The sequence below is a fragment of the Lycorma delicatula genome, chromosome 3 (assembly GCF_047948215.1).
Source record: "Lycorma delicatula isolate Av1 chromosome 3, ASM4794821v1, whole genome shotgun sequence".
NCBI classification, from domain to species: Eukaryota; Metazoa; Arthropoda; class Insecta; order Hemiptera; family Fulgoridae; genus Lycorma; species Lycorma delicatula.
The window spans coordinates 47,288,410-47,303,165 of record NC_134457.1 but is presented as its reverse complement, the minus strand read 5'-3'; the positions used below and the strand labels follow the sequence as shown (position 1 = coordinate 47,303,165).

Genomic DNA, 14,756 nt, shown 5'->3' with positions numbered 1-14,756 from the left:
TCTTCAGTAGTCATGTAATTTAGTCTTCAGCTAAAAATAATTATGATCCTGATTTGACAATGTATCCACACAAGTATTTAGTAATAATATGATTTGTTTCGAATAATGAATTAAAAATACTGTGAATATTAATGAGTGAAGAATTTATATATATGCAACATTAAAAATGTAGTAAATTTCTTCTGTGATTTAATCCAATTGGCATTGATTGACAATAAAGGTTAGATGCTCCACTTGTTTATGGTTTAAAAATATATTTTGTGCTTATGTTGAATGGTGATATGAAAGGTTTAATTGATCGGATTTAAAGTTAACTTTTTTACTCTTATTGAACGTTGACGTACAGCTATGTGCGATGTAGAAAAAGAAATATATTTTAGCTGTGCTGAAGATAGTGAAACCTTTAAACAGGATATTAGTAATTCTTTTGAAACTGATTTGAAGGATTTACCCGAAGTTTTAGGTTATGTTCAACGACTGCAAGATTGTATTGTCAGACAGCGAAGAATTATTATTAAATTACATGAAAAACTTCGGAATCAGGTAAATCATACCATTATTATTTAGCGTAATATATTTTTTATTAATATTTTAATTTCATTGGTGGAGTTGAAATTATTGTTAATAATATTTATTAAATGCTAACCAAAATGGTTATTATCACTATCAGTTATTACCAGATGGATATAATTTGTATCACCGTTTATCAGTTTTCCCATTTTTCTGTATTTGACTTCCTTGGTAATGAAGCAGTGGAAATTTTCTTTTAGGTAATAGATGATGCAATTTTTAATGTTCTCTATCTATACTTTGTGATGAAGAAAAAATATCAGAGAATAGTAGGTAAGATGCTTTATATTTTAACAGTAGTGGCTCACTATATACCTTGTGACTCATAGAATATCACAACAAAATCTTTAATCATTAAAATCTAGTTTATCATTTAAATGCTTGTTTTTATATGAGTCATTTAGTACAAGATAATTTTAATGATAATTCTTAACAGTGTTCATTTTTGTAATATTTCATATGCTATTAAAACGGTAAGAAATATTGAAATGTTTATCAGAAACTATTTTTAAAGTTTCTTTAAAAATAATTGAGTATAGTTTTAATAATTAGATTTCTTCTGTTGTGATATTCTATGAATCTCCAGATATATAATATTTGTCTACTTTACGTTTACGCCTGCAGAGTGAGGCAGTATGAACCGAGTTTACACACAATTGCGTGACAGCTACTGTGTGCCCGATTTAGTTTCTATTGTAATAATAATAATATAGAAATAGTAGCCTATTGCTTGGTATGTTCTAAAACATTAAATGTTTATTAAATTAAAAAAGGTTATAAATTGTTAAATATACTAAAGTTATTTTTGATTGTTTTCATTGATAGTAGTTTTACTGTTACAGCAGTAATTGTATGGAGTTAGTAGCTGTACAAAATAATAATGGTTTAATGAAATGATAAACATAACAGGTTTGTTAAGTGATTTGTTAAGTGCTTTACGGAAACCTGGAAATACTATTTACATGCATAAAATAAATTAAAAAGTATTTTATGATTTATTACAGTTCTTGTTATTAATGTAGTAGGTGTTCTACCTCTGTTATTATTTAGTTCTTAGATGGTGCCACTGAAACGCTATATTGAAAGAAAAAACAAAAAAGAATGAATAAATTGACTAATTTAAGAATAAATTAACCTTGCTTATGTTATAATTATAAATATAATTTGTTTTCTAACCTTTGCTAGTGAGCGAAGCAAGTGTAGGTTAAGTTTGGTTCGGTTATTTTTATAATTTCAGAATTAATTAAATTAAAATAATTTTATTTATTCTTAAATTATTCCAGTTATTCATTCATTTTGTATTTATTTTCTTATTTCAATATAGCATTTCAGTGGTGCCATCTAACAACTAACTACAGAGGTAGATTGTTTACTACATTAATACCCAATTTTTTGTTGGCTTTTTTCTCAGTTTCTAATGATGAATCACTCGATAAATAATCATATTCACTCAACACCTCATTTTCACCTTCACTAACATTAGATTCTGAAGTTATTTTTGAAATTAATAATCTGCTTAGGGTCAGTCCATTTGAAGTGACTCAAGGGTGGTTGCTTGACCAATTCAAAGAAAAATTAAACTTATCCAGTTGTTTCCTACTTGTCTCAGGACCTTAAAATTTTTTATTTAAGCAGTTTACCTGTGGCGGCCATTTTTGGTCGGTGCACACATCTATTTTTGTAATTGTAAGGTATAAAAAAGTTTCTTGTGTATTGTACTAATAAAAAAGTTAACCTCTCAAAGATCTGAAAAATCTGTTGAAAGCAATATCATTTTGACTCACTAACTAAGTGCTCCAAGGGGGTTTCTTGTCTTCTTGGCACTTTAATGTTTTTATACTTATTACTGTAGTTCAAATAAACTTATTTGAATCATTCAACTGCAGTGTTCATGTTATAACAGTCGCTTGAAGTAATTTCCAGTCATCAAGGAAAATTCATGTTGTAGCATGCTCATTTATGCTTGTTGCATCATTTAGCTTTGCAGTTACATAAAGGTCAGTCCGACATTAGTCATTAACGTGTTCACATCTTTAATGAGTGTCTCAAATTTCATCCTGTGTTTGAAAGTGTTTATTAAATAAAAAGTTTTATTTAATATTATATGCGCAAATTTTAAAATCAGTTAAATTTTTACACGTAATTTCATGTAAAACAATGGAAGAGTAATGTTCCATAGGAATTTATGTGAATGAAGAGCGTCATAAAACAGTGTATGGTGTAGTGCCAAAAGAACTCATTAAAATTTGTGAATTTAGTGATGAAAACCAACAACTTATTTTTTTACATGTTAATTCAGATGTCACTAGTGTTTATAAATACCATGAAAAAATGTTTTTGTCAAAATTCAGTCACCTGTATGGACAGTTCTGTTATGACTCTGAGAACTCATAAAAAAACAGTTGAGAAGAACTTAAGGCAAGTAACATTAGAGCAAGTTCTTAAAGAACACATTTTTCCAAATTTAAATCTAGTTCCTGGAAGGTCTCTTTGTGTTAACTTTTTCAAAATATTTTTTCTCAGCAGAACAAATGTCTGTATGAATATAAAGACTAAGAACAATACGTTACACCACATCACAATATTGAACAACTGAATGCTGCTTGTAGCATTTTGGTTGTATCACCTTCATCAAAAGTGAAAAAAGAAGCACTTTTCAAAGGCCATCAACATTAAAATTTAAAATAAATAAGGTATCTGAAAAATAATAAGCTCTCATTGCTACAAAAATAAGCTATTTCATTAAAGAATAATTAACATTTGCTACAATTTATTTTTTCTTTGATAACGTTTGCAAAAATAAACCAATATAAAAATAAAAATGAGTTCTTGGAAAAAGATGTAGACTACTCGTTGAAATCTCAGTTTGGGTAAGTTTTACAAGCATTTTTGAATCAAAATTGTATTAGGTTACTGGTAGTAGTTAAGTTATCATTACATTACAACCTATCATTAATAATTTAAAAAAGACTATTTTATAAATATTGAAAACGTCAACTTCAACAATATAAGGGCTAAATAAAAAAAATATATAAAAAATTTAAAGTGTAAAGAAGACAAGAAATCCCCTGGAGCACTTATTTAGTGAGTCAAAATGGTATCACTTTTAATAGGTTTTTTCATGATTTTTGAGAGGTTATAACTTTTTTATTAGTACAATACACAAGAAACATTTTCATATGCTACAAACATTCATAAAAACACTGAAAGTTGTGCAAATTTGAGATTTTTATCACCGGCCGCATCAGAGTTATTTGAAGCCAAAATTTGAATTTTTTAAAAAAAAGTTAGTTTTCAAAAATTCATATAATTTTAGGGGTAAGTATTTCATGATTAATATTATTTATCATAAAACTACTAACTTATACCTACATATAAAAAAAAAATAATTCAAACTGTGTATGCCATCCCTGCCTCTTGAAAAAAATTACCAAAAGTGAAATTTCACTGTTTTTCATGTTCAACTTTATTGGTAATTTTCTCATAGAAAGAAGAGAGATAGTTAAATAAACCACTAGGCCAATATTTTACTTAGAGAAAATATGATAAAATTGCTTTTTGTTTCATTCTTCCAGGACATTTTGTTTTCATTCCTCTTCCAGCACATGTTTAAAACAGTTCTACCATTTATCTGCTGTTACCTCAGTGATACCATTTTCAAGTAAAACCTTTATATCCACTAATTTATAAGTTTTGTTATTCTAGGCTACAAATCCTTTTACTTGACTCTACATTAGTACTATTGGATTCAGATTGCAGTGGTACGGTGGAAGCCGTAATACTGTATGTTCATTTGCTTCAGCCTTATCATAGACTACAATTTGTCAAATTTTTGCTTATTTTTTTTTAACTTCTTCTGGGAGTTCAACCTTTAAAAATGTAGAATCAAATGGGATTTGCTTTTCTCTCAGCTAAGGTACTATAACTGCTTGTAGCCATGATGTATTCAACATTTTTTCTAATTTTACACTCTGGTATGGTGCATTATCCATAACAATAACACTGTTTGGTAATTCATTTCATAATTGTATTAAACCAGTTTTAAAAAAAATACCATTCATATCTTTGTGTTAATCATCCTTTTTATTGCATTCAAAAACTAATAATGTACTGTTAAATTCATCTTCATTCCTACATGACCTACAATCAATCGTTTTCCTTTGTTACTTGCCAATTTTATATCGCTACTTAAACCAGACAGAAGAGCCTGTTTAGATGTCGTGACAGAAATGTCATGTCAAACTTTATTGTCTTATTTACCTTCGTTAAGGTCTCCAGGTAAGGTATGTTATTAATTAGAACTGATAAAAAAAATGGTGCCAGAGACAATTTAAGTGAGTTGTTACTTTTAAAGTATAACTGGTTTTAAAATGTACTTTAAACTGTTAAAATGGACCTTGAACTGTTAACCTCTCACATGGATAGGGTGGTGTTAACATCTGTGCCACTTTAATGAACATTATAAGATAATATATACAAAAAAATTTGTATATAATATAAGAATTTTTGGTTTTTAAACATAGTTTGGTTTACTTTAACCAGACTTTATTGTTTTCTTTGAACCCAAGAGAGGATTAAAAATTATAATGGCAATATTCATTATTTTCCTTACAGCCCTGACTTAACCTCTTGTGATTTCTCTGTGTGTATTTTTTTGCTAAAAACCGACCTTAGAGCTAATGTTTAATGATTAATAAAGTTGGTGAGTGTGCAAAGTGTGACTAAGGGAGCCACTCATGACTTTTGTACATCAGATTTTAGAGCATTAAGCAACTGATTAGTATATCAGTGCAGAAAAATGAAAATGATTTTCAAGTAAGATCTCATTGATTATTTGTTTTTAATACCAATATGTCACTACTTAATAAGTTTCTCTTGTACACTATGTACTTCTGTGTATAGAATGTGGTATTTAAGATTACTCATTTTGAAAGAAAGGTAACAGATTTATAGCATACAACAATAAATGTAACTGAATAAGTTTAAATAATGTACTCACCTGTTCACAAAAATAAGCCTCATGTCATGAATACTTCTTGGAAATGTTTTCATGATAGTCAGGACATTTTTGCCATCTCCTAGGTAAACTTACTGTGATGTGATGTAGAATGACCTGTATATAACATTTAAATCTCCTGATGAATTGTAGTTTTAAGGCTGGTAATGTCAGGAAGGATGTGAGTGATATCTTGAACTTTCAAATATCTCCTTAAAAACATTCTGTAGCAGTAAGGTCAGTTTGGTTGTGCTGCTGAATCCAGTCTTGCCATATTCCAGTTGTGATGTCTCAACTCTGGTAGGAAGAAGGATTCCAACATGTGGTTAAAATTATTGGCATTCAATTACATAGAGACTGCTGTCATCACCTCAAAAACATAAAATCCAGTACGTGTGCTGAAATGGCTCACTTCACAATAACCTTAGGATTGTGTGATATCTCTTGTGGAGTTGACATAAAATTTTAGGTACCCAGCATCTATTTCCCTTGTTTATAGAGCCATTGAGTGAGAATATTGCATAATTATTCATGATGAGGCACCTCTCCAGATCATTGTGAATATTATAACAGCTGCATCATGTATTAACAACAATAGACATACAATACTTTATGTACAGGAGTTAGTTCTTTAGACAGTTTGCAGTTCATGTGTGTGAAAATGCAAATCAGGGTGTTAAATTTGCTTCACACTTTTGTCCAAAAAATTTAAGTGTTGGGAATGCTTCTGCACTGATCATCATCGATTCCTCTCCAAGGATGTTCTCACATGCTCAATATTTTCAGGAAATCAGATGGTGATCAGATGAGTGTGGGCTTTATCTGTATGGATTCAGTTTCACACCCCTGACTTATCCATTGACCATTGTCTATCCATTGATTCGATTGACTTGCTTAACGTGAACTGCTCCCCACACAAAACATCAAAACGTGCTTTTGGATTGACCAACGTTTCATTATTCACTGAATCCAAAGCTATACAGAACCCAACAACTACTGTTGTTAACCACAATGTTGCCAACTTAAAATGAGTAAAATTAAATTTTGCACCTTATATAAAATAAGATAATAAAAATAACTCATTGACTGGTAAATTGGATATGAATCATTGCATAATTTTAACATGTAATTGAAATTAAGTAACTGTCCATTTTATATAATAATAATAATGTTTTAATGTAAAATTTTCAATATTTTAGGTAACAAAAGATAATGATAACAAGGTATTGCAGAAATCATTTAGTGACGGGTTTACTCAAACTTATGAAGAAGATTTTTTAAAGGAATCACAAGATTTTAGCAATGAGGCAGCAGGTGGAGGAAGTATTGTGGATCAAGTCAAAGAAATTGCCGAATCTGCTGTCAGACAAACCGGTTTTGTTTATGAAAGTAGCAGTGGAATGTATTATGATTACAATACGGGTTATTATTATAATGCTGTAAGTTTAGATTATTTTAGTCAGTAACATGAAACTAAATTAAAGTTAAGTTATTGTAGTAACTTTTATATGAAATTGTCAACCCATTCACTTGTAATGATGGTAGTATAATCTAGTTTGGTAATTGATGGAAAATTACCATTTTCATATTTACCTAAATTGTATTAATATGTAGCTGAATCTGTGGTATGCATCAGAAGGTGCATTCATGGACTTGATGGATGTGAATGGATGGATAATAAATATATATCTTTACATTAATACATTATGAATATAATCAGTAATTTTTGCTATTTATTTTACAAGAATTTAACTAAAATAATACAGTATAGTCTACAATGCAGAAAGTAAGAATCTCATTTAAAAAAAAATGTGTTTAAAAGAAAACAATTGCAGTGTAATGCTATATGTAATACTTTGCATAAAGACAGAACATACAGAGAAGTTATTTGCTACTAGTATCCATCATTGCGGCTTTACCCACCCTGTATTTGAAAAGATCTTTAAAAATTGGAAATAATTTTTTAATAATTTTGTGTGTGGATTGTTGCTACCAAAGTTATCACTACTCACAACTTACCGGATAAAATGTTTGATTTGGATGAACAACTTTTCAGTAAAAGAAATTTTAGTTAAACATCATGAAATAAAAGAATTATAAAACTTCTTTCTTGTTTATATTATTATTGTATTACTGTAACATGTCGTAAGAATGATGAAGCCCAGTAACAAATTGTAATTGACCATCATGACCAGGTAACACAATATCCCTTGGTCCTTTGTCTTCACCCACTAATAATACAGCTACTGCATCAATTATATCAATCCCACGTTCACCTGCTGGAATCCAATCAGCATGAATAATCAATTTCAAATTGTTTAATTCATTAATAGATCTCAACTCAAGATTTTATTTTAAACTCTGTGTAAAACCATTATTATCTTGCAAGATTTTTGCAAAGATTCAGTTAGTTTCCTTTTCAAAGTTGAGGTTATATTTGATTGGGCTGATATTTGGTTTCAGTCGAAAAATAAATTGTAAGAATTTGTTAATATTTTCAGATTCAGCGAGTCTGAATTGACAATCAAATGTTGGCTCTTGTTTTAAAAGTAGGCATGAGATTCCTTTCTCGTATCTCTTTTTCTCTGAATGATGTCATTTGAAGTAGGCTGCTGCCGTACTGTCTAAAATTATCAAAGAATTGTGTAGATATAGAATATGTTCCTGAAATAAAATTGTTCATGAAATTAGGAGGATAACATTTAAGAACAGTTGTCAAGAACTACTTAGGCCCCGGCACAGTAAAGGCCAGGAGTTTGATAATTCCATTTTTTTGGCACTGGCAGTGGCTACTAATTAAAATCATGGTACCTATTTTAATATCTTATGATTTCAGATAGTCAATTTCAGGGTGATAATGAATAGCTGATTTAAGATCTAACATTTTTCTTTAAGGTTGAACTCATTTTTAAGCCGATCTTTATACATTGCTCTTCAACTCGTTCACAATGCTCTAGCTTAGATTCACATTTTCTACCATCGTAAATTCTAGTAGCCACAAAAGTTCTAAGATAGAAATTTTTTCTAGATGGATTGTCTTAGGGTACAAAGATGTACAGAATGTTATTTTACTCAATTGTGGATGTGTTCTCTGGGGTTGTCACCAGATTAGATAATGACATTAGATTTAGTAAATCACATAATAACTGTCTGAAGAAATCGATGTTGCATAGAAAGTGGTACAGACAATATCTGTTGATATATACAATGCCATTAAAAATAAATATATGACTAAAAGAAGTTTTAGGTTATTTATTTATATACATTTTTATTTATGATTTATATAGTAATGAACTGTGATAAACATTGCAGGGTCATAAGAAAGCTGCAGTTAAAATTTTTTAATGGTTTCAGTAGTTTTCACAGTTTTAGGAAGACAAACAAAAAATATGTCTATTTAATATATAAACTAAACATTGTCTGTTTATAAAGTAGTGAGATATAGGATTTTGAGAAAGTTTTGAAATACCCAAATTGATAAGGATAATGAAAGATATTAGTTATTAAGGACTTAATAGATCATATTTTTGGTTTAATTTAAGTTGAGTTAGGATAAAATAGTAAGAAATAAATGTTTTATTCTGATTGGTACATAATCATACATTGCATAGATAACATCAGGAATGGATAGTTATACTACTCCATGAATAAAAAAAAGAACTGCCCCAACAATTGCCTGGATGGCTCAAGGGAAACTGTGGTAAATCTTCGGTTAGAATGAAAGACAAGATTGAATTGCAATAAGAATGCAATTCAAGTAATTAAAATGAGAAATTAATATGTAGACTATTTATAAATTAACTTCTGATCAGGCATTATAAACTGGTTTCTTTAGAAACACAGCGCATGCACAATAGTTATTAGCTAAGATTAAATATCATCACAACTGTAATGTCAGTTGCCATTACATGACTTACAGTTGTCTCAAAACAAAAATAATGACTTTTCTGTATTATGTAGTAGACAATCTACTATCACAGTTAATTGTTAGATGATGCCAATGAAACACTATATTGAAATAAGAAAATAGAAAGTGAATGAAATTATAAGTATAATCTAACTAAACTTAACCTACACTTGTTTTGCTCGCTAGTCAAAGTTAGTGAACATAGGTTAAGTTTGATTAGATCATATATATAATTTTATTTATTTTCTTATTTCAATATAGTGTTTTAGAGGTGCCATCAAACACACTACAGTGACAGATTGCTTACTACATTAATACAGACTTTTCTTCAGCAATATCATAATAAAGAAAGTGGATTTCTTTATAGTATTGTTACTGAAGACAAAAAATTTACTCAGTTCATCATATTTAACAAAAAAACAATGGAAAAAACAACAAGCTCAAAAAATTCAAACAGATAATCTGAAGCAAAAAAAAATAGTAGCTAGCTTGTTTTGGGAGTGTAAAGAAATTTTGTTGGTAGAATTTATGAAGGCAGGTATGAGAATAACCGCAGATATTTATTGTGAAACTTTTGACAAAGCTTAGGAAAGCAATATAGAATAAATTGCAAGGGATACTAACAAAGATCATATTTTTGAAAGATAATGCGTGGCCTCAGCACTAAGGGTGTATTAAACGAGTTTAACTGGCAAATTTTTTACAATTCCCTTTACAGTCCTCAGTTGGCACTGTCTGATTTTCATCTATTCAAAAATTGAAGAATTAGCTGGTTAATAAACACTTTAAAAGTATTGATAAACTCATGGTTGAGTCAGTGTAGGACGGGTACTTTGGTAGCATTACTCTGATGAGGAATAGGCATTCTACTTTAATAATATGACTGTGCTTGATTTTGATTGTGGACTATGCTGAATAGTAACGTAAGTATTTATGAAACTTTAAAATAAAGTAAATTTTTTTTAGTTTATTTTATTTTTTTTTACTTAACTAGAGGTTAAATAAATAATCCTTGTATATTGATTAGGATTATAAAATACAAGGTTGAAGTTTGGCATTAAAAAGTTGGATAAGAATAAAATATTAGGGAATTTTTGAAGCTGTAACCAAAGTAAGATTATTATAGGAAGAAAGAGATTATGAGGTGACCTGCCTTGTGATCTATGAGGACAGCAGGTAAAGTAGTAGAAGAAGTCTGCAAAATATCATAGAACATTAATAATGGATCAGTCCTTTACTGATTGCCCAAAGGTAGTTGCTGACAGTTGATTTATTTTTTTATCATAGTCTTACCACATTTACAGAATTGAATATTGGTTATTTTATTTTCAGGATGTTTCACATTTTTTAAGTGGTCAATTTCTAAAGCTGCATTGGTAAAGTTTGCACTTTTTTGGGGTTGTGGAAACTTGTTACCGTGTTTTTAAAATTATCGAGTTAAAACATTGATTGCATTAATCTGCATTAAGTGTACTATATTTTATGTCCAGCACATATATGAAGAAAAATGGAGGGTATTACTGAAGAAAACAATGGCTTGCTGAAACTTCTTTTATCCACCTGGTCCAAGAACTTCATTTCAGATCTCTGAAGAAGGCACAGTGTGGGTACCAATAGTTGAAGTATTAAGAAAATGAATTCCACTGGAATTCACTATTGCTCCCAGCCATAACTTCAACATCAATGACAAATTATGCACAGAAATAGTTCTGTTATTTACTTCAGTTACATTTTAAACAGTTAACGAAAAAATCATAATTCTTAATACAGTATATAAAAAAATATATGACTGCTAATTTTTTTAATATTTATTTTAATAAAAAAAATTTAGCAGGTGCTCTAAGTGCAGTTTTGTCATATTTACAATTTATGCTGATCTTATATTGATGATCAAATTTTAATGACTACACATATAAATTTTTTTTTTTTAGAAAATTTGAGATGTATATGTGTTGGTCTCTTGAGTTATTTCGATTTGAATTTGGCTAATTTTAAGTAGATTGCAACATTTAGAATCTTCTAGACAAGTAAGAATATCTCAGGTCTGTCCCAGACTTGGTATCTGTCCCATTAACTCAGACATTTTCAGTAGTTTCATATGAAACTTCTTTCCAAAAAAAGAAGGCTTGAAGGTGAATATTTGTTTTTTCCCCCCAAAAAAATTTAGTTCAAAAGTTGAAATTTTATGTTTTTATAACTTAGAGTTTCAACTAGAGATATTTTCTTCACTATAGCCCAAAATATACTTTCGACATACTTGCTTTATGCAGATAATGTGATTTTTATTTGTACTTGATGTCTTAAAAAATACAAAATTAGTAAAGTTTCTGTAAACTTCAAAACAGTGCTAAATGGGCTGCTGTGGCTATATAACAGACCATTGAAAAAAGTATGAAAATCCTAAAAATAAAATGATCACTGTTATTAGTTATTTAAATGTGCTGTATGAGACTGTGGTAAAAAAATTAATAAATTTTACTGGCTGTGCTTTCATTTTGTGTGGGTTATTTGGTATAGATTGATCTTACAGTTTTTGAAGAACTTATTTAGAGTTTTCATGAAATTTTGAAATGACATGATGTGATTAAAGACATCGATTGACTGCTTATTTCATGAACTTTGCTTAAGAAAAAGATGTTTATTTTATTATGTAATCAAGATTCTAGTGTTTTTAAATGAAGGATCTCAAAATGTTAAGAAAATATTGAGTATGGGGGATTTGTCTTTTAGCAATACCTTCCTTCTTGTTTATACTATAGTAATCACAATTGGGAATAAACATAGTACTAGTGAGTGTGAGCAAGAAGATACAGTGCTTTCAGAAATTTGCTGTGTACTGGAATTGTAGTAGTGTAAGATGAAACTTTCTTAATTATACTTTGTATTTTCATTTCATTATTTTATAGAAATGGATATTAGCATAACTGGAATAACTTATAAAAGGTGTTGAAAATGACCTCCTCCAGCATCAATACAACATTGCACATGTTTCAGTTTATTTTCAAACATTTCAATCAGCTGATGTACTGGAATGTCTCATACCTATGCCATTATTGCAGTTTTTAGTTTCTCAGTTGTGCGTGGTTTGTTGCAATACACTACTTGTCTCGCTATAGAAAGTAATCTGGGGGAGTCAGATTGGGCGATTGTGCAGGCCTCAAACCCCTTGAAAAGTTTCAGTTCTCTTCTTACAGCTTTATGTGCAGTAGGAAGTTTGATATCTTGCTTCTGTGCTAACTTATTCATTGATTTTGATAAACTTTTGTCCATAGCATTCAAAATATCGAGCAGCTTCTCTTCTGTTCGTTTAGTTTAGGTAGTCTGCTACTTTGATCATCAGCATCTTCAACAGAGCATTTTGCTTGAAATTTTTGATAAGAGTTCAAACTGCATTGAATGTTATTTGTATGTTAGGGTAATACATTCTATGATAAATGAAATCATGCTTTCTTCAGTTTCTTTTTTAATAAATTATTTGAACGTTCTTTTGATAAATTTTTAGTTTGTTCTTTTATAGATAATTGAATTAAAACATTTTCTTTAACAGATAATATTATTGAATGGTCTTTTTATGTAGAATGTGTAGTAAGTGTATAACTACCAAATTAATTAGTATTTATTTTTTTTAAATATCTTCCAATACTGTATCTTCAATGTTGTTTTTGTGCTAATTAATTATTTATTTATTACAATTTGGATAAAATTGGGATAATCCTGTAATTCTTTATTTTTTTTATAGGAGCTTGGACTTTATTATGATGGAAACAGTGGTACGTATTTTACATTTGACGAAGAGACAAAGACTTTTAACTATCATTCTTCACTTGTGAAGAGTGTTGAAGATGCTTCTTCTAAGCGGAAAAGTGTTGAAAATAATGAGGTAATTATATCACATATGATACAGTATTATATTATCTGTGAAATTTTTAAAATCTATAATTTTTTTTTAAATGTTGGTATTTATAACTTTTTAAATTTGTTTTGTATGTTGTAATGTTTTAAAAATAATTTTAGTTATCTTATGTTACATTTGTAAATTAAACACTATTGCATCCACATATATGATTTGAAAAACAAGATGCTTAAAAATTGTTTGTAAAAATTTTACCTAATCTTAAACTAGATGGTCAGTTCAGTAATTCAAAATTGTAATAGTAGGCACTGATGAAAAGTATAGATAAATAAAAGTAATTAAGTTACAAGTTTATATATTGGCTCTGAAAGTGAGTTTAGAATCGTAAATTACTTTTTATATGAATTTTAAGTTCATGTTATTTCACTTTTATTCATAATTTAGAAAGTAAAATATGTATCATGTTGGTAATTGATTTGTGGTATTGAATCCTATGTTTTTGATAGTAAAATTTTCTGCATTTTTTTTTTACATGTTATAAAATCTTTAAAGGCATTAAAAATGTATCACACTTATAAAGAATATGTTGGAAGTAGCACCTGAGGTGAACTACCATAAATCCTTTTTTATGCAAGTTGAACTTCATTTTAGAGGTTTAAACAAAGCCTTATTCATTACAGTAGCTTATTTTGCTCTGAAAATATAAATTTCCGTTTAAAAAGCACAAACTTGCAGACAGACAGATAGATGAAAAGGTGTTTCCAGACTTTTGTTTATAGGCAATTTTTTTCTTGATGATAGGAGTACACTACCAAAATACTAAATTACTTTTTTTTTTAATAGACCCAGAGTATTTATTCAAGTGACTCAAAATTGCATGGCAGTATTTCAGAAATTGGTTTGGGATGTTAATACAAGTAAAAAAAAATTGATGAACATATTCTATGAAATTCTAGAAACACTTTTTTTTTCAAATTAGTCTAGTGAAATACTTAATCCTGATCCATGTTTTAAGGGTAAAGTGAAACAATGCTGTAATATTTTGACCAAAATTGAAAGGCAAAGTTGATGGTTTTGTATGGGTTTTCATATGAAAAATTAAGTAAAACTCCTCCTCTTTGAATCATGAGACCTTGCCGTTGGTGAGGGGGCTTGAGTGCTCAGGGATACAGAGTAGCTGGACCGAAGGTGCAACCATATCGGAGAGGTATCTGTTGAGAGCCAGACTAAGGAATGATTCCTGAAAGAGGGCAGCAGCTCTTTCAGTAGTTGTTAGGGGCATGAGTCAGAATGACTTAAACGGCCATATCAACATCACTCAGTCCTCTGAGTACTGCGCAGCTGAAAGCAATGGAAAACTACAGCTGTTTTTTTTTCCAAGAAAATGTGGCTCTCTGCATTTTCACATAGAAATAATGGAGGCGGCTTCC

General features: G+C 29.4%; 1 protein-coding gene across 4 annotated transcripts in view; it reads left to right on the top strand.

Annotated features, from left to right (window-relative positions):
• The first annotated feature begins 220 nt into the window (after positions 1 to 220).
• LOC142321565 (angiogenic factor with G patch and FHA domains 1) overlaps positions 221 to 14,756 on the top strand; it is a 164,218-nt gene continuing 149,682 nt past the window's right edge. For 3 of the 4 annotated variants that reach the window (XM_075359754.1, XM_075359752.1, XM_075359751.1), the window contains exons 1-3: positions 221 to 543; positions 6,766 to 7,005; positions 13,213 to 13,353. In XM_075359754.1, coding sequence (XP_075215869.1) covers positions 349 to 543; positions 6,766 to 7,005; positions 13,213 to 13,353 — 576 coding nt within the window. In that variant the 5' untranslated portion in view covers positions 221 to 348. The remainder of the gene's footprint in view (positions 544 to 6,765; positions 7,006 to 13,212; positions 13,354 to 14,756) is intronic. The other variant, XM_075359750.1, reaches the window with a different exon arrangement.